This window comes from Mercenaria mercenaria, chromosome 19, assembly GCF_021730395.1.
Source record: "Mercenaria mercenaria strain notata chromosome 19, MADL_Memer_1, whole genome shotgun sequence".
Lineage (NCBI taxonomy): Eukaryota > Metazoa > Mollusca > Bivalvia > Venerida > Veneridae > Mercenaria > Mercenaria mercenaria.
The window spans coordinates 31,344,934-31,365,355 of NC_069379.1; the positions used below are offsets into that span (position 1 = coordinate 31,344,934).

Sequence of the window (20,422 nt, forward strand, 5' to 3'; positions counted from 1 at the left end):
CATTTGACGAATACCTTTTTAGACTCGTATTTGCATATGCCAAACAGTTTCTTCTATTTGACGAAATGTTTGAGGTTTTGAAAGATATTGAACTTAATCATATAACTATAGATATTCAAATATCTTAAAAACCCTTTAGGAATATTCATGTTTTAGCACTATGTTAAATACTCACATACAAATCTGTGTGCATCTGGTCAAAAATAGGAAATCTGGGCTCAAATGATACTTTGTGACTGCAGTCTGTTCTATTTGAAACCGAAGTATCACCCTCTTTTTCACCAAAAGGCATCAGAGGCACTGAATTGTAAAATATTAATTATTTAAAAAATGAATTTGCTAACTTATATTTTTTACTAATACAATTATTGTATTATCATACAATGTTGGTTTGGTATATAGGCATTTGATATTGTCAACATTTAATTATGTAAATGACAACAATTGCAATGAAACATTTTGACTGCATGAATCTAAAATCTAAAATCAAAAAATTTAAAACGAATTCCCTCCTTCAAAAATGATAAAAACTCACTTGTGTCACATTTCTTTGTGCGACTATCATATATTCCAGTGATACACGTACAAACAGAGTTAATGCACTGAGAATCCGCTAATAAACAATAATCTTTATGTATACAGGTATCTCCAACATCAGCTGAAATAATTAGCATATTAAGTACTAATGTTGAAGTAAAAGCATTATAGAGGATTTTAGTCAAATGTGACAATATGTTTTATTTCTGAATTGCAATTTTGATAATTCATAATTACGATATACTATAATTTGTAACAGGCTTACCAACGTCCCCCGCCTAGGGACATTTTGCGCAAAACATAGTACATGCCAATAGAACATCTTGTATGAGTTACGTCAGTGGTTAAGAATTGCTTGTTGCAGTAAGAAAAATTAACAAGAAAAGAAACAAGCAATTATAAACAATAACCAAATTTCAAATACCTTAAAGAATTGGCCGTAAATGCCAATCTATTTGAAAAAAAGTCTAATTTCTGTCCTAGGCAAATTCAAATCCAATGAGTAATAATTCTTTATATTTCACAGCAGATCAAAACTGAATATAATATATCCAAAATGTATAAATCCTCTCTTCAAAAGTAGTTTTTTAAATCAACAATTTGAAGGTAATTTGTTAAACTTTAAATTTTTACCATTCATCCGCTATTCATCAGGTAAAAACACTTGTCACCTGTATTTTATCACGGTATAATACGGTTAATTACATCTTTTTACTGCATCTGTCGTTTGTTTACCAGTTATCAGATATGCGCCTGCTTTCGAGACAAAATTACAGTAAGGTCATGACATGCGCATATCATCCCATACGGAACGACAGTACGGCAGTATTCAATTGCTTTTGGTATGCGCTTATATTCGAATATTCGCTTATTTACCCAATTTTACAGTATTTTGTTATTATAGAATACAGAAACATGTCCAATAATATCTATAAATCTAAGTTTTGCTCTGTGTTTAAAGAAATCTCTATTTAATGCATTAGGGATTTGTGAACCGAGCGAGCGGAGCGAGCGTGGTTTTCAAATCACCTCACAGGTCTATAAACACTATGCAGACCTATTCCATGAATGATATCTGACCCACCTACATGCTTCTTTGTTTTACAAAGTGCAGATTGGTTTCGGATATGAAGAACGTTTGTAATGTGTATGTATGATTACAAACATTAAGTTAGAAGAAGGAACAAGACAATATGTGCTACAACAAACGCAACTTACTACGTACCTGTAAATATATTTGTCAGCAACAGGGATATGACATTTTGTTTTGCATGAAAAATCCGTGCACCTTATGGGAAATATTCGGAAGATTACAGTCCCTTTCTGAGATCATTAATGTGCGTCTGGTCAATTAGTCACAAATTGACGCGAATGGTATTTTATAAGTTTTTTATGCCCGCAAGAAGGGCATATAAAAATCGCACTGTCCGTCCGTGCGAGTGTGCGTCCGCTAAATTCTTGTCCGGGATGTATGTCTTCCAGCCATAAAGGGATTTTAAATAACTTGGCATAAATGTTTACAAAAATGAGACGACGTGTCATGCGCAACACCCATACCCCTAGCGTCATTGTCAAGGTCGCACTAGGAGGTCAAAAGTTAACAAGGTCTGTTTCCTGTCCGGTCCATAACTCTGCCATCCATGGAGGGATTTTGAAAAATCTTGACATTAATGTTTATCATAATGATCCTGTGTGTCATGCTTAAAACCCTGATCCCTAGCTTCAAAGGTAAAGGTAAAGTTCACACTTTTAAGTCAAAAGTTAGCTGAGTATGTTTCGTATCCGGTTTATCACTCTTTAATTCATTAAAGGGATTTTGAAATTACTTGGCATAAATGTTCCTCATATTAAGACGATGTGTCATGAGCAAGACCGAGACCCCTAGCTAGCTCCAAGGTCAAGGTTACAATTATACGTCAAAGGTTAACATAGTTTGTTTCTTGTCCGGTCAATAACCCTGCTATTGGTGAAGGGATTTCGAAATTACTTGGCATAGATGTTCCATATAATAAAATGAGGAGTCATGCGCGAGATCCAGACCCCTAGCTCCAAGGCCAATGTCAAACTAAGAAGTCAAAGGTGTTTCTTGTCTGGTCCATAAATCTGTCATTTATCAAGGAATTGGAAAATAATTTGACACAAATGGTAACCATATTGAGGAGATGTGTCAGGTTTATGACCGAGGCCTCTTAGGGCATGGTCAAGGTCACAAAATGATATGTAATTTTTTGCCCATACAACTGTGATATTCTGGGCCTACTTCGCGAGGGGGGGGGGGGGGGACATTTGTCACCAATAGCGACATGTCTTGTTTTTCATAATTATTATAAGAAACTTCTAGTTAATTTAGTTCTTTAATTTGTTACCTAAATATACATTGCTATATAAAAAAGTATTGATATTGATTAATCGTTACATTATCACAAGAAATGCTGTCATAATATACCTTGATCAGGCACACGCCAAGAAGACACAACGTAATGTGCTAAAAACCTGCACGCCAGCGAGAATATATCAAAAGCTTCAGTCTTCTTGAAAATGAAAGTAATGAGTTAAACTATTAATTAAGAGGCTTGTAGCTCGAGGTCTCTCCACATCTGATTCACGTGAAGAAGTTGTCAGATACTTGTGAATCCAGGAAACGTTGTACAGTGCAAAATACCTTATGATATTTAACCTTTAGCCTACTGTCGGCAAATGATTTTGCCCTTGTGACCAGCGCAGACCAAGATTAGCCTGCACATCCGTGCAGTCTAATCATGTTCTACACTGTTCACTATCTTGTCAGTTCTGTTCCAGTGAACATATCTTCAAATAATAACTGGCATTGCCCAAATTGTAAAATGGACTAGTCCATTATAGAAATTCAGCAGGCGAAAGATTAAAGACATAAAATGTCAACTGTTAATTTGATATGAATTAACGACATTCAGCAAAATAAGAACATTTTTCAGAAAACAAGAAATGTACTTTGACCAGTTACCCTTCAATTGCCACTACCTAACTTCTGCCTTTAAATATGTTTAAACAGTCTTATTTCAGAAACGTTTGGAGTGCATCACGATCATTAAACAGGACTATTTTCTAAATTTATGTTCAATGTTGATTGTACAGAAAATCGTCACAATTTACAATAGCAGATTAATGATTAACCTGGAGGAAATTTGTGTTGTTTGTATTTTTTGCTATTATATCATTGTCATTATTTTTCATTGTAAAATAAAATATCCTGTTTCATGAAGCATTCTCCTCCTAGACGGACGTTCGCCCGTATCAACTTTCAGAAAAATATCACGACTTTTTTTAGAATTGAATGGTAAAACTTTACTGTAAAGTCATGTTAAGGTCACTTTTCAAAATATACAAAACTGGTTGGAAACTTTTCGCTTAAATGTATTTTTTTAAACAAGTGATACTACATGTACGGAGTCATTCAGGCGTTCACCTTAAATGAAAGACACGGATTTCTCATGATTCTACTGCAATTTTTCGATCGCTTACGCATAACTTTAAATATAATCTCTGGCAAGGCATAAGTGTGTCGACAATTTGGTTCAGTGGTTATCGCATTGGAATATCATCCGAGCGACTCGGGTACGATTCCCGCTACATGCACTTGCGATTTGTCGTCATTTTCGTGTAAACAGTAGAGGCAGGACAGGTCTGGAAATTGCTACAGACTTCTTAAGTGGTCTATAAGGTATGTATAGACATCATCGGAACAAAGAAGCCGGTAGGTAATTATTAATAGCTTTTTATATCTATCAATACCAATCATCTAAAATATAATTTCATCTCTAATCAGTGGGAAACTGATATAAACACATTTATTGTACTAGTTAAATGTTATTTTGGTGTCTGTAACATTGACCTTTGCATATAACTCAATGTCTTGTAATGGTGAATATCTATGCCATGTTTTCTAAATATACACCTATGCATAAAATAGTTAACAAAATAATATTCTCCAATATTGAACTTAACCTTGGACCTAGGGGTCTGACTCTTACACGTGATACATCAACTCATTAAAAGGAACAGTTTTGACAAATAATTTCAAAATCCCCAGATGAATGGTTTAGTTACTGACTGTTAAAAAGACAGGCTCTGTTAACTTTGACTTCTAAGTAGGACTGACTTTGGAGCTAGGGGCCTAGGTCATCTAAATCATTACAGGGAATTTTTTGCCGAACAATTTTAAAATTCCTTGATGAATAGCAGAATTCTGGATCAGAAATGAAACATACCATTTTAACATTTTTAAAAACAACTAAGTGTGACCTCGGCCTTACAGCTAGGGGTCTGAGTCTTCTGCACGGTACGTCCCCTTATCACAGGGAAAATTTGTGCTAAGTACTTTTGAAAACACTTGTTGAATGGCAGAGTTATTGACAGAATACGAAACATACCCTGTTTACATTTGACCTTTAAATTTCACTTTGACCTTAAAGCTAGAGGTATGGGTCTTAAGCATGACACGTTGTCTCATTATGGGAAACATTTAGACAAAGTTGTTTTAAACTCCCTTCATGAATGGCATGCTTATGGACCGGACAGGAAGTATGACAGACGGACGGACGAACGTTCCTACAATTAGGTATTTATGCAGCTATTATTCTTCTCCGTATTGTTCTGTAAGCCACGTAAATGACAAGTAGCAGCACAAAAGCTAACAGAATGAATGACATCGAAGAAAATGTACAGTACCTTTCGTTCCTATAGCCATCTAAATATGCAAACGTTGACTCGGAATGATGGGCGGAAAGAAGCGGCCTAATTCTGTGTCCCCCGGGGGACATTCAAGTGACTTAGTTTTTTGTTCATCTGATTAAGAGTACTAAAATGAAATATTGTTGAAGTCGGAAAAAAAAGAATATTTTATTGAACAGACTAAGCCGGTTCTTGTTTGTTTGATAAATTCAGTACATATTATGTTTTGCTTTGACTCACATTTAGCTACACATGCTGGAGTCTCATTACTCCATTCTCCTGTTTCTTCACATACGGTACTTTCTTCGCCAAGAAGAAGAAAGTCTTCATTGCAGCTAAATCTTATTTCAGCATGGTACTTTGTCCCTTGCAAATCGGCCATAGTTCCATGTAAAGGTGCCGTAAGTGATCCACAGTCTAACGAAAAAAAAGAATGAAAGAAAAAAAAATAAAACTGTAAAAAATATGTAACGTGTACAAAATAGATATGGCTTATTTGTAACATACTGCGCACTTTGTTTCTGCTGGATTAAATGCGATTTCTTTAAGTATAATCATTTTCGTAGCAAACGTTTCGATTGATAATCTGTCATTCAACTATAAAAGTTGTACAACAATATAAGCAAACTCAGTTCATGAGATCAGCTTGAGCATATAAAGGAACAAAGCAAATTTATATCAGACTCAGTGTAATTGAGTCTTTCAGTTGGAAGTATTACCTCGGACAACCCCACGTGCTTGTTTTAGCGACGTCATATGAATAAAAACATCGAACGTAGGGTTTCAGAAATCCATTGTCCGGAGTCCGTGGCTAACAAAACGTCTGTTTCGGCTATTAAATTCTTAAGAGTGTTAACGCCGAGCTAAATAAAAATCCATATTGAGTAGTAATAAAATCAATACATAATTTTGGCAGTCAATTATCCGCTTGTTTATATTTATGTTTAATACCCGCCGGATGCATTAATAATTTTAAGTTTACTTTCGTTTTCGCTGACGTCAATATTTGTCGGATTTTCGAGAGGAAATCGCTGGATCACGGCATTGTTTGATGCTTACATCGTGTTTGTGCTTTTGAATTTAAATGCTTGAATAGCATGCACAAATCGACATCTGCAAGTTCATTTTAGAAACTATGATGTAATTTTGACAATCATAAATTCGGATAAGTGAATACACGGTGCCAATAAAGTGAGGGGCGTAAAATACTCGGTTTTAAATCTTTAATGAATCTATTAATTAAAAAATGTTTAGAAACAGACAAAATTATTTATCGACTTTATATGAATTTGTTTATACAAATAACTTGCAGTTGATACTGAAAGGGGGGATTTGCAAGTTTATAAAATCTGAAAGACCATTCTTTTAATTATATTACCATTTTACATAACCTAACATAAGGGAGACGAATTCCCAATTTAACTTGTTTTACCTGCTAATCCTCGAGAAATTGCTGAGTAATGGCTTTTCCAGAAAACAAAATCTATAACAGCATAATTATAAAACACTATATATTTACGCATTCAATCCAACAGTAGAATACAAACATGAAGCAAATAGAGCTAAATAGAGCTCCTAGACAATAATGTTGCTTGCCAAATGGGCTGCCAGTACAAATTTCTAAAACCCTGTTGAAGGGATTCTATTATCCTTATCCAAACATATCACACATAAAAACTGAAAACAAGGAAACAACTACACTGACAATCAGATTTAAACCCGACTGTACTGTCCTATACTACATTATACTATACAATCAACAAGTCTTACCAAATATCACACAGGTTGTGTTATCACTCCATTCACCATCAGCTTCACACGTTATCACATTGTCTCCATGCACTTTGTACCCAGTGTTGCATTCTATTTCAGCGTAATTTGCAAACACATAGCTGATGTTACCATCAGTTTTAGATATACGCCCATTGTCAGGTGTAGGGTCTTGACAGACTTTAAAAACATCCAATAAATAGGAAATGTAATAAGTGTCATTTAGAATTTGTAGACAACAAGATGCTAACTATTTTGTATCATTAAAGCATAAAACAAGAATATAATATGTAAAGAACTGCCACCCTAAACATGTATTATAAACAAACAGCAATCAGTAAGCAATTAATTGGAATAAAAATAAATTGTTTTCAGGCAGTGACAAGTAAAGCGATATTACATGTATGAGTAAGAATTACTAATTTATATACCCTGTATTTCGCAATCACCCGTGAAGTTCCAATAAGCACGCGTTCCAGTGTCCATACATGTGGCAAATGATGTACCCTTTATATTGTATCCTTCGTCACACGTTATTTTAATTACTGATCCTATTGTAGTCCCTTGAGAATCGTTTACTTTACCGTTTGGCACTGACAGCAAGCCGCAATCTTGAAACGAAACACATCGCATTATAACAAAAAATAAAAAAAAATTAATATCGATCTAATACATCTAACGTGCGAACAAAATTTTATTATCATTGCTAAGAGAACAAATGCGTACTGCGAACAGAAATAGCAGTTTGTTTTCATTTTTATACCTATTGCATCACAGACTGGGTTATCAGACCATGTTCCATCGTCTTGGCAAGTAATTGTCGAGTTCCCGATGATGTTGTTCCCAGGATCGCACGTTACCTTAACGACAGTGCCAAAGGTTGTTTCGTTTTTGTCTGAGGATCCTTTGATCGGAGTAGGATCACCGCAATCTGCAAAATATTAAATAGATTTATTGCGGATTAGTAGTCTCCATTTGTGTATCATGGAAATCAGTCCTGAGCTTGTGTCAGGAAGGTAAAGGCCAACACCTATACCTATCTCACGAACAATATTGCCGCGTGCAGTAGGACTGTGATATAAATAACAGGTAGTGATGCAAGACCAGGCTTGAGTGTCTTCTTTTCCTTTAGGAAATCCTACTTTTATAGAATTTTTTATTTAACTCTTTATTGTTTTGTGTACTCCGTTAATGCTTTGTACACTTATTACTGGACGGATGCTTGGCTGTGTTACGTATCAGTAATGGACGGCCGGACGGACTAAGCGATCACAATTACATCCGATGGACAAAAGCACAGAATAATGAAGGACACAATTAAGTAACTAAGATTCACGAAATACGCGTGTGGTGGAGTGTTGGCGTGTGAAAAAAAACTTAAAACGATTAATAGTACTACTTTTAAGCGACGTATCCATACGTCGTGGTGCCAGATTAAAAAACAATCCAAAGTTTACTTTATTCACCTATTTGCTGCATATTCGATGTTCTAACAATGTATTTTTCATCAAATTCTGTTAATAATTGTTATTTAACTAATAAAGATTTAAGATAAAAACATTCGTCTACAATTTCCGATAAGGGTTTCCCGGTTTATAAAAAATGATATTTCCGTCAGCGAGCACCTTTCAAAAATCACGCGACAGTTAGTACACTTAGTACGTTTACGATGAAGTCTTTGATTTCTCGTTGGCCGAGCGGTTATGGTATTCGTATTTTACTTTTTCTTCGCGAGTTCGATTCCCAGACCCGTTGCATTTATTTTTAGTTTTCTTCAATACGAATCAATTAAGACAAAAACAATTTAATAAATCTAGTTCTTACATGTTCACTAGAATTAAATATATTACGATTGACACGTAATTATGATTAAATACACTTCACCTTTAATATGGTCTAATGTTCTAGCTCGTCTGATTTTGGGAAAAAGAATACGAAGTATTATCGTCATTTGATCGTCGGCGTCGGTGTCGGCGTCGGCTTTGGTTAAATTTTTTGTTGAGGTCAACCTTATCTGTTAAGGCAACAACTTTGAAACGTAGCACAATTGTTTATCATCATTAGGAGACTATGTAGGCCAAGACCCATAACTATGATATGCGTTTTGTTAGTTTTATGGTCATTTTTGTACTCAGAAATTATAACTCTTTTCTTACACATTCCTCAGCACTTGCAGACGAGCAATAGCACCCGTAGGCGATGCTCTTGTTTAAGTTTTCCTGTGATATTTCAAAGCTGTACGGATTAGTTTGATAAGTTGTAAAGCAATCTTACACTTTACTTTAATAAAAGCATTCCACGGGCGATTAATTTAAAAGTACTACTAATAATATACGAAAAAAGAACAATAAAACCGGTGAAAAACAAACTTACATAAAATATGTAATGCAATCTGAGAAAAACGGGAATCGAACTCCCGACGAAAAGGTATAATACGAATACCGAAACCGCTCATTAAAGGAGAAATCCCTGACTAAATCGTTAACTTAATGTATTGACTTAACTTTATTGCTTTGTTTACACTTCTGAACGCCATTATACTGTACGCTACCATAGCTCGGTTTTGAGACCAGAGATGTGTTTGTACTTTTAATATAGGAACGGTCCGTTGTTTAGGCAATGTTATTCAGTTTAATAGTGGTTCTTACCTATATAAGGCAAAGTAAATCATGTTGATTTCCCTAACAGGTAGACGTGTCTATTCTTGAAACCTCAAACTGTATGCGCAGTTTTGGTTTGCTGCCCACGTGATGATCGTGTCTAAACATACTATCGCGTCTCGTTCTATATTTATCAATGTTTACAAAAGAGCGTTGCAACGGTTTATAAAATTTTGTGAGAAAAACTGCAAAAAACTCAAATGTTCCCGAAATTCTGGAAACTACACATTGGTCAACAATTATGTTTCATGTAAATATATGAAACAGCGGTGGCATTTTGCCTTTCGGTGCTAAATTATTTAAAAATCACAAATCAACATGTGTGGGTTAGTCGCTTAAAAAATACTTGTCTATAAAGAGAGTTCCTTTTTGGAATTTCAAAAAAAATATCACATACCAACAATTGTACATGTAGGCATAATTTCCCAACTTCCATTTGATAGGCACGTAACAGCAGGATTACCAGTGAGGGCATATCCAGTCCAGCAACTTAAACGAGCTGTTTCACCGTATGTTGTCTTGTTATCAGGTAAGGTCACTTCTGCATATGATACACTAGGATATCCACAATCTGCATAACAAATACGATAACTCAACATTCACTAACTTGTAACACTTTTATTTTTCATACCTAACAGCATGCTGCGGTTTGTATAGCTTCCAGAGGAAAATTTCTTAATGTGAGAGCAATGATGTTTATATTCGTCGACTGGTTTGATAGAGAATGAGCTTGCAACGTGTGAAAATATCAGATGATATAGAGAATCTGTCATTGGTGTTCGGTTATGATCAGGAAATTCCAACCCGAGGGCGCACCGCTCAAGTCTTAAACGAGGCTGTGCCGAGTTTAAGACTTGAGCGGTGCGCCCGAGGTTTGGGATTTCCGATCTTCACCGAACACCAATGATGGATTCTATTTCTCACTTACCACAACAGAAACAATAAAAACAAGCATGAAAATATGAAACTATTTAAAACGCGGGAAATTCACGTCCGTAAGCAGAAGTGACGTCAGGACATTTCAGTGACGCACAATAACAAAGTTCCGCTTTAGTTTTATCGTTTGTAGCGTAACGGTACGTTCTTATCATAAAGTAATGAATTTTGAATCGAGAAATACACTATAAGGAACGGAGAGAAAAGATAAAGGTACCTGATTTTTAATTATTTTACATAAATAATATGTATAATATGTGCATGAAGTAGTCCGTCACAGGAGTGTGGGATAACCCATGTGAGATAAGATTTTCCAGCATTTCTAAAAATAGAGATTTTTCTGTCCGATACGTGAGAAAATATAATACATATAAAACAATATTGCTTTTAGTAAATATGCTCGGCGGCTGTGCCAGATGGAATGCACAACAAATACAAATTGATCTCTGATCAAATACAAATGTTTTATTGCCATGTATGTCAAATGTAGAAAAACTGAAAATACCTTTAATTTCACATCCTGTTTCATCTGTCCAGGTTTCATTTTCTTGACAACTGATAATATTGTCACCAACTGTACTATATCCCTCGTAACACTCAACAGAAACTACCGTTCCATTTAAAGTGGTAGATGCGTTACTAAACCCGTGATCCGGAGTAGGGTCTCCGCAATCTATGGATAACAATGCAGTCGTCTCATAGTTGTTAAGTAAAAAAAAAAAAATTTAAGCAGACAGTACAATTTTGACAAAAGTAATTGAAAGTATGATCTAGAGACTTCTTTTAAGCTGAACACTGTATGCATATAATGTACTACTAATGAACTCAAAGTGAACCGTTTCGACATTTTTGACACTGATCAACAAGATAATGGCATACCAATGACTGAACATGTTGGGTAATCGCTCCAAGAACCATCACTGTTGCAGATAATGACAGAATTCCCGTTTAGTTTATGATCTCTGGCACAACTGACTTCAACCGCGTCGCCATACCTGTTCACGGTAGAATTAATGAATCCATTGTCTACCTCCAGACCTTCACATTCTAAAAATCAGAAATGCATCTGACTTGTACATGGACTCGAACATTTTTTTTTCATTTTCCATACCAATATCATTATTACAGAGGATTTGAAGCGTCTATATCTGACAACAAAAATTCATTTACCTGAACAAACTACAGATATATCATCCGCATGGCCGCAGCTGTCATATGTATTGTAGGTGCAGTTGTTAATGTGCGACGTGTTTTCTCCACAATTAAGCTCGTCCACAAATATAGGTCCCGTACCTTCACCGTAATATGCTGATGTGTAGTACATAACTGCGGGACTACCAAAAATCCAGTTGTTATATATAATAACATTTATACTCAGAAAAAATCTATAAGATTATACGTTGCTGCTTTGTTCTTGCACTTTAAATACATATTGTTACTAAGTAGTCATGCTAGGTTACACTGAACACCTACATTTTAAAGTAATTTTGTGTTAACTGATATATGAAATTTAGTTAGAAACAAAGGAACAAAAATATGTATAAAAAACTAAATCTAAATGGAAACACATCTCTCTATATAAATGCACAAAGCCTTCACATTGACCCTTCCACTGGTTGACCTTTGTTTGTAAACAAGCTTTATATCATTTAATATATTAAAACAATGGTCAGAGAATATTTATTAGAAAAATAGTCACTATCTTAATGATTGTGAGAGATTGTCTTTGTTTTATCTTACAGATCAAAACCAAAAAGTGTAATAAAATTAATATTTCTTGTGTCTAAATTTTACTTTTCCGGACATAAAAGACCTCTACACAAATATAGCGAGGTTTCCAACTCACATCAGTGAGTAGAAAGTGATTCAAAATAATATACAATACAGAAGATCATAGAATTAACCTTTTCTCATTTTATTCATCAATAGCATATTCATTTAAAATTTGAATTCAAAAGATATGCCATGAGATTTAGTATAACGTAACGTCATCGGATATTTGACGTACTAACTTTACGTGCAGAAAACATACACACATTTTTTGATTTGAAAAAAAAAACTTACGGAAAGCCAACCATTGAACAAATCACATCAGCCTCATTCATTCCGAATGAATGATCACAAATTGTTCCCCATGTATCCATTGAAAGGATCTCCACTCTTCCCCTTGATATAGATTCCCCACCAACAAGGCGGACGCCGGTTATATCAAGCGGGAAGCCTGCAAAAAATGAGATCAAAAAAGAATCATGATATGATTTAAAGCAAATCCATATCCTACAAAAATGGTCGTAAATGCTATTTATAACTTTTATAATCTAAACATTTTCGGACACTGCCTTCAATGGGCCACAACAAGAAAATAAAATCACGTGTGTGTGTCTGTGTGTGTGCGAATGAGCGTGCGTGCGTGAGAAAAAAACCATCGATGGTATTAACTACAACAAATCCGACCACTCTCTAAACTCCGAAGTTTATGATGATATTTACTGACTATGGTGACAGGCAAAGGTAATATGTAAGAAAAATCGCTGTCGACGTGACACGTGTATTTTCAATGCACGTTTCTATAAATCAAAGGTTTCATATTTTATGCTTAGCAAACCCTTAATGCATTTGACTTTAACGTGTACGTTGATAAGTCTGAAAAAATAATGCCCTCTCTTTTTCCACATAAACTGAGACAAAAGTCATTGATATTACTTTTGTAATTCGAATCTCAACAATGTTAGTAATATCATTAAAGATGTAAATTGTTATTGTTGATCGTTTCCTCAAAATTCAGTTTTCTTCTCTATGTAGCATATGCCAAAAAGATATTTTTGTAAAACATTTTTAAAACTGTTTAGAAGCGATCTTCTAAGGTTGTTTGAAAAGAAGCAAACATACTGTATTCTCTGCATGCTCCTACTGTTTCCCATTGATCGGTATCATTGTTACACAACAGTGTTAGGGTACCAACATACGACTTGTAATATGAACAGTCTGCATATAAGGTTGATCCATTATATGTAAAGTAGTCTACGCCCCAGTGTGAGATTTCTGGTTCACCACAATCTAGAAATGTACACATAATATGATGTAATGCGTACATTAGATAACGAATGTCATTTTTAATGGACAGTTCAGTTCAATGTTACAATGTATAGTTACAGTGTAAACATTTACATATTTTACTTTACTAGTGTTGCTTCCAAACATTTCAAGTTTAATTCAGTTACACTCAAAGCGTAGGGCATACAAAACAGGTACGACTGATTAAAGTTCAAAAGGGAAATTATCTCTCTGTACATAATGTTTTAATATTATTGTTGAATAAATAAGTTTACCAAAACAGCATGTTCGATCAATTCTTGTTTTTCTTTTACTGGTGGAAACGTAAAACGCTGATATCTTAAAATAATAGTAAAACATGTTTAACACGGTCATCTATATATTTCAATATTTTATTATAAAAAGAAGAATATTTTTATGATGCTTGTAAGTGCTCATACAGGAAAGGAAAATTTGATGATTTTATACCGTTGCATACAACTGACGCGTCTCTCTCATGGGTACATCTGTCTGCTATCTCGAACCGGCAACTGCTTATTTCCATATCTAAACAGGATACGTCATATATTATACCACTACCTTGACCATACCTGGCACCGGTAAAGCGTTGGGTGGCCCTAGGAATAAATGCGAACTGCTATATCACAATAATTAAGAACAGCAATATCATTCTGAAAGCTGCTGATTTATGTTCATTGTTTCAAAAGATTCACATGGGCTAGAAATTAGTCTAAATTATACTGGAAAAGTGATTCCGCGTTGCCGGGAACAAGACAATTGATAAAATATGTAAAAAAAAAAAAAAACTAAAAGCCTTAGACATGCTAATGAAATTCTATAAAGACTTCAAAGTATTTTGCAGCTCATTGTGTCATACACATCAAAACATACTTGTGAACAATACTAGTTTATTTTTATGTGGCAACTGATGTCAAATGTTACACTGGAGGCATGTCCCGTTCAAAACAGATGTCATACCAATAGTTTCAATGACAAATCATATAATTTGTTTGCAAATATCCAAATACTATAATCTGTATTCATGCACAGGTAAACATAGAAGTATAAAAGTGTACTACCACTAACAACTGGCTGTCTTCTATTAAAACTAAGCTGCTAATACATAACATTAATTACGAATGTAGCTATATATGCAAACTTAATTTATGACTGTTTCGATGTGACGTCGAAAAAGTGTATATCTCTACTCAAAATGTTACGAATGTTACACCCAATTTCTTGTTTTTTACCAATAAACGTCCTCGGTTGTGTTAGATGGATATTACTATGAGGTTACAAGGATGTTCGATGGACGTTACTTATGTTGCATGTGTCTGGGAAGTGGTCCCTATTGCTAGTTCATTTTTTTTTAAATCACCTAGAGGACGGGCCAAGTGGTGCAGTAAAAATATATATTTCACGATCTATAACCATGTTACATAATGTTATTTTATGTTACTTGATGTTATACTTGTAACAAATGCAAAGTATGTCATGAAATTGCTCCAATGTATGCTCTAGTGCAGTAACGACAGATACAAATATTTGTTTATTTACAAGATGTTTCAAGACATTTTTTGGAAACAAAAGCACTTTATTATGACCTAGTTAAATTAAACATTCGGTGAATCGTTTAAACAGCTATTTTTGCATACAAAATGCTATCTTCACTGGATCCGTACGTATTAACGGGAGAATGTATTTACAATGCAATTCCCGTTTGTTGATACATATTTTTATTTTTGAAATCATGCTGAACCAGGGCCGAATGTTTATTCTTGCGCTCATGGGCATGTTGTACCGGCGTTTTCTTTTTTCCATATATTAAACCATTTTTTGTAGCATAAAAGATGCAATCTTATCCAAACTATGTTTTACTGTGTCAGTTACAGCAACGCACCAAAACAAACTGCCGTTTACCCTGTAGCATTCGAGTTCATCGTAAGGAAGAAGTCTATTATTTTTTGGTATTCGCATAAGTCTTGTCAATGATTTTGGGAAAGATCACTCTGTCTGTTTCTACTTAATTTCTAACAAATTTATAATTCATCTTGGAAGCAGATCAAACCCTTCGTACGATAAATTACTGTTTGTACTAATGTAACTCATATGTAATGTAAGATAATATTCTTGAAATTGTGTTTCTGTTTACCTAGTTCTAAGTCACATGCAAAAGTATGGTTAATGTTATAATTGTAATAACAGGAAATAAAAATGATTTTTTACAAACATTAAGTACATGCTGTTGGCAGTAATGTTGATTTGTTCGACCCTGTAATGAATGTTTAAAACATTTTGACCGTTTCCGAGGTAAACACCTTGGAAATTAAAGTTGTACAGGAATCGTTTAGGTATCAATTATAAAAGCAATATACATTTACCCTCCGTGTCAAGTTTTATGCAATAATGAATGTTTGTTTTGAATATTAACTTCTGCAGAAGCTCTTGGGATATATTTGTGACATTGACCTTTTGTCTCGGTCTCTAGCAATCTCTCGGGCTTCTTCCAGACGTACGCACACAAACAAACTTATTATTCCTACAAAAGTGTTAATATCGACCAGAAAACAGAGAAATGCTTTCGATATTTTTGACTTTAGAAACTTACCGTTTTCCGAGAATGCTGCAAAAGGCGTTCGCTTGCAAAAGCTCAAAATTGTGGTCACATATTGTACCCCAAATATCATTTATTTTAATCTCCGCTCGACCATCGAAGGGACCAGTCCCATTTAGAAGTCTAGCGTCCGTAACATTAAGATCCTCTGCAAAATGTAAAATTCATCTTTTCAACATTTAGTACATGTGTCCTATATTGCAAAGGATATACCCGAAGAAGGTCTGAACGTACAACTTTTAGGAAACAATTGACTTACTGCCTTTACTTAGATATTTGATACAACAAATATATACGGCTACAATGACATTTCATATGGCTAAGTTTTCGTCATCTTAACGATTTGTTTTTGTTAGTTATGACATCCCAACGATACAGTTATAATATATGCAATGACTTTCCATCTGTTGACGGTAAAAGTGTGTCACTAGGTGCCCTGCGGGCATTATTTTTCTTCATGGGCGAGCAGCTGGTTTCTGTTTCTGTACAAGTATTTGCCGTTCTCCGTAAGTAACTATCTCTCTACATGTATCAGGGGTGGAGGACGAATGAATTCAGACACAATGCATTCATCAGATCGTCACAGAGGACATACGCTTTGCTCAGGGATCAAACCAACAATCCGCGATCCTTAGAAGTACGTTCTACCTTTTGAGCTACGCGAGCAGGCAAATAATATTTTTTATTATCCTGTCACTTGCAGTATTTTCGACCCGATATCAGGATGCCGTATATCTTTCTTGATATACCGTCAGTTGATCATGTGACCAGTGATATACGGTCAGTTGATCATGTGACCTTATGATCGATATTATTGTCATTATATAAATTTTGCAACGAAACCATCATCATTGTGTTGGAAATGTCCGAACTAAGAAAATGAGTGGTCAAATAATGAGTTTTTATTTAAAAACGAAGAAGTTATTGCGATTTTGCTGGTAATCACGTAATTATATAAGTGACGTCATTACGAATATGATGTCATTAAAGCGGTTGTCGCACAGTTATTTTTGTTAAATAACTTGCCAAATATCGGAAAATGAAGTAATGACAAGATAAATAGAATAATAGGTTAGTGCCAAGGATGGAGAAAGTTTATCTGGCTCGGCTACGGACGTTATCAGGTTCGCCTTCGGCTCACCCGATAGCCTCCTCCGCCTCGCCAGATAAACTGTCTCATCTACGGCACTAACCTATTATTCTCTATTTATATACATACTAATGAAATACTGAAAAATATTATATTCAATAATACATATTTTCGTTGTATTTATTTTTCACTGTAGTGAAACTTTTTTCCCCTATATTTTCACTGCAGTGAAAGATATTTTCTTTATTTTCACTGGTACCCCGGAATTGTTTTAGTATTCTTAAGTATCCATTGGCAGAGACATTGGTATCATTTTAAAAGTGAAAAAAATACACATGGATAGGGAAGCAAACTATTTCAAGTCAAAAAATAGAATTGACAATCATCGCAACACGCCTAAAGTATATTCTAACCCGTTTTTGTATGAATACACGACATTTAACCTTCCGCAAAGGAACATTACTCGGGAAACCGTTTGAAACGCCAGAGAAAAAAATCGCAGTAATATGTTGAAATTATCGGGAACTACGTGTTGTACACAACGTGTGCAACTACAGTTTTATATTTAATATTTTTGCGGATGCTGTAAATGTAACGTTTTCCGTTTACTTCTAAAATAAGACTAGATTTTGGCTGTACGGAAAATGCATTGTTGTTGTTGTCAATTGTTCTTAATGTAAACAAACCACGTTTTAATCATGTGTATATATAATCAACAGAAAATTCAAGTTGTTTGCATGAGGAATGAAAAAATATATATTTCACTCTTGGCTACGAAAATCGTGAAATATTTTATTTTCATACCACTCGATGAAAATAAAATCTATATTCATGCAAAATATTCGAATATCCTCCACTTATATCAGGAACAGTGTTAAGCTTGCCTATTAAATGACAGTTATTGACATATACAAAACCGTAAGTATCACACAGATGATATATGTATTATACCACTTTAACAACTTATTTACACGCTATATTTCTTACTGTGAAACTTCAAATGTTTTATCAATTTGCGTTTAAAGTGACTAACCCACACATTGTGATTTGTGATTCTTAAAATTATTTATCACCGAAAGGCAAAATGCCGCCACTGTTTCATATATTTATATGGAACATAACGGTTGACCAGTTTATAGTTTCCGGAATTACGAGAACATTCAAATTGTTCAGTTTTTCTCATGAACTTATATAAAGCGTTGCAACGCATTATTTTCATAAACATTGATCAATATAGAACAAGGCGCGACAACATTTTTAGACGCTATCATCACGTGGGCAGCAAACCAAAACTGCGCATGCAGTTTGAAGGTTCAATTTATAGACTCGTCTACAGAATAGGGAAATCAGCATGATTTACTATGCCTTATTTAGGTAAGAACCACTATCGTACTGAATAACATTACCTAAACAACAGACCGTTTCATCATTAAAAGTACAAAATCATCGATATCGTTGACCTCAACACCGAACTATAAGTAGCGCACAGCATTATGGCGTTTAGAAGTGAAAACAAAACAACAACATAAGATATAGTCAATATACTAAGTTTATGATTTAGTCAGTGAGTTCTCGTCGGCCGAGCGATTACGGTACTCGTATTCTATTTTCGTCGGGAGTTCGATTCCCATTTTTTTTCAGTTTGCATTACATACTTTGTGTAAGTATGTTTAATCTATTTTTTTGTTTCTTATTTTCATAAAAAGAAAATAGAAGTATCTTTAATCAATCGATCCTGAAATTATGGCCGGGCAATGCTTTTATTAAAGTGAAGTGTAAGATTGCTATAAAACTTATCAGACTTACAAACTTACCCGTACATCTTTAAAAATATCACAGGAAAGCTTAAAACACATAAGATCATATTAAAGGTGGAGTGTATTTTAACATAATTACGTGTCAGTTGTGACATATATAATTTTAGTGAACGTGTTAGAACTAGATTTACTAACTCGTTTTGTCTTCATTGAATCGTATTGATGAAAAAGAAATTAGATACAGTTTTAAAGACAAATTTAACGGATCTGTGAATCAAACTCAAGATGGTATAATACGAATTACGTAACCGCTCGGCCAACGAGAAATCCCTGACTACATTGTAAACGTACCATAAGTGTACTGACTTTATTTCATTTTACGTTATTGTTATATATTTCAAAACGTCATAATATTTTTTGTGTGATAACCATACGTGTGCGCTCTATTTTCACTGTCACGTGATGTTTGCAAGGTGCTCGCTGACGGGAATTTCATTTTATTATTATCCGGGAAACCCTTATCAGAAACTGTAAACGATTTTTTTTATCTTGAAATTATTAGGAAAACAACGATTTTTAATAGAATCTGATGCAAAAAACATTGTTAGAACATCGAATTTGCAGCATATAGGTGAATATAGTAAAAGTTGGATTTCTTAAAATCTGACACCTCGATGTGTGGGTTAGTCGCTTTAAAGTAATACTACTTTACCTAGGCATATTACTGATACGTCCTCGTTATGAGCACAATTATGTTCAGGTAAATAGCTACAATCATTTATGTGATATTCGTCACCACTGCAGGAAAGGTCATCCACAAATATTGTTCCATTTCCAGGTCCATAGTGAGCATTGCCAAAATAATGCGCGTGTCTGCGAAAAAGGTAAATATAAGTTAAATATGATACCATTGTTGTAGTAATTTAGAACCGTTTGTTTTTGCAACAAATGCCAACTATTTGTAAATTTATAAATTATCGTAAAGCAAGTCTTGTTCTATGATATGAATTCGACATTAAATTCTTGAAACATAAATATATAACTATTAAAACCTGGTTTTCGTAGAGCCTCACTATACCACTGAGATATTTCAAGACTTAGTTATACGAACTTACATATATCTTATCATCAGATCTATGCGTTTCGGAATTCTTTTCGACAACGTTCAGAAAATGGTACATTTTAATAATCACATACTTCATGATATTTTTTCAACATTATGTTCAGAGGGATTAGATAGAAATTAGACATATGTAAATTCTTCAAACGAAGTATGACTCGAAATCATCGTTCT

General features: G+C 34.4%; 1 protein-coding gene across 3 annotated transcripts in view; it reads right to left on the minus strand.

Annotated features, from left to right (window-relative positions):
* The window catches only part of LOC123542087 (uncharacterized), a 166,002-nt gene that overhangs the window by 118,676 nt on the left and 26,904 nt on the right, over positions 1 to 20,422 (minus strand). For all 3 annotated transcript variants that reach the window (XR_008368554.1, XR_008368555.1, XM_053530955.1), the window contains exons 14-28: positions 19,841 to 20,001; positions 16,276 to 16,429; positions 14,136 to 14,284; positions 13,503 to 13,670; positions 12,678 to 12,834; positions 11,784 to 11,947; positions 11,493 to 11,660; positions 11,119 to 11,286; positions 10,075 to 10,248; positions 7,781 to 7,948; positions 7,449 to 7,628; positions 7,018 to 7,197; positions 5,488 to 5,664; positions 536 to 658; positions 176 to 300 (exon numbers count right to left, since the gene is read on the minus strand). Coding sequence is in view for 1 of the 3 variants with exons in the window: in XM_053530955.1 (XP_053386930.1) it covers positions 176 to 300; positions 536 to 658; positions 5,488 to 5,664; positions 7,018 to 7,197; positions 7,449 to 7,628; positions 7,781 to 7,948; positions 10,075 to 10,248; positions 11,119 to 11,286; positions 11,493 to 11,660; positions 11,784 to 11,947; positions 12,678 to 12,834; positions 13,503 to 13,670; positions 14,136 to 14,284; positions 16,276 to 16,429; positions 19,841 to 20,001 (2,416 nt within the window). In the remaining 2 variants the exon portion in view is untranslated. The remainder of the gene's footprint in view (positions 1 to 175; positions 301 to 535; positions 659 to 5,487; positions 5,665 to 7,017; positions 7,198 to 7,448; positions 7,629 to 7,780; positions 7,949 to 10,074; positions 10,249 to 11,118; positions 11,287 to 11,492; positions 11,661 to 11,783; positions 11,948 to 12,677; positions 12,835 to 13,502; positions 13,671 to 14,135; positions 14,285 to 16,275; positions 16,430 to 19,840; positions 20,002 to 20,422) is intronic.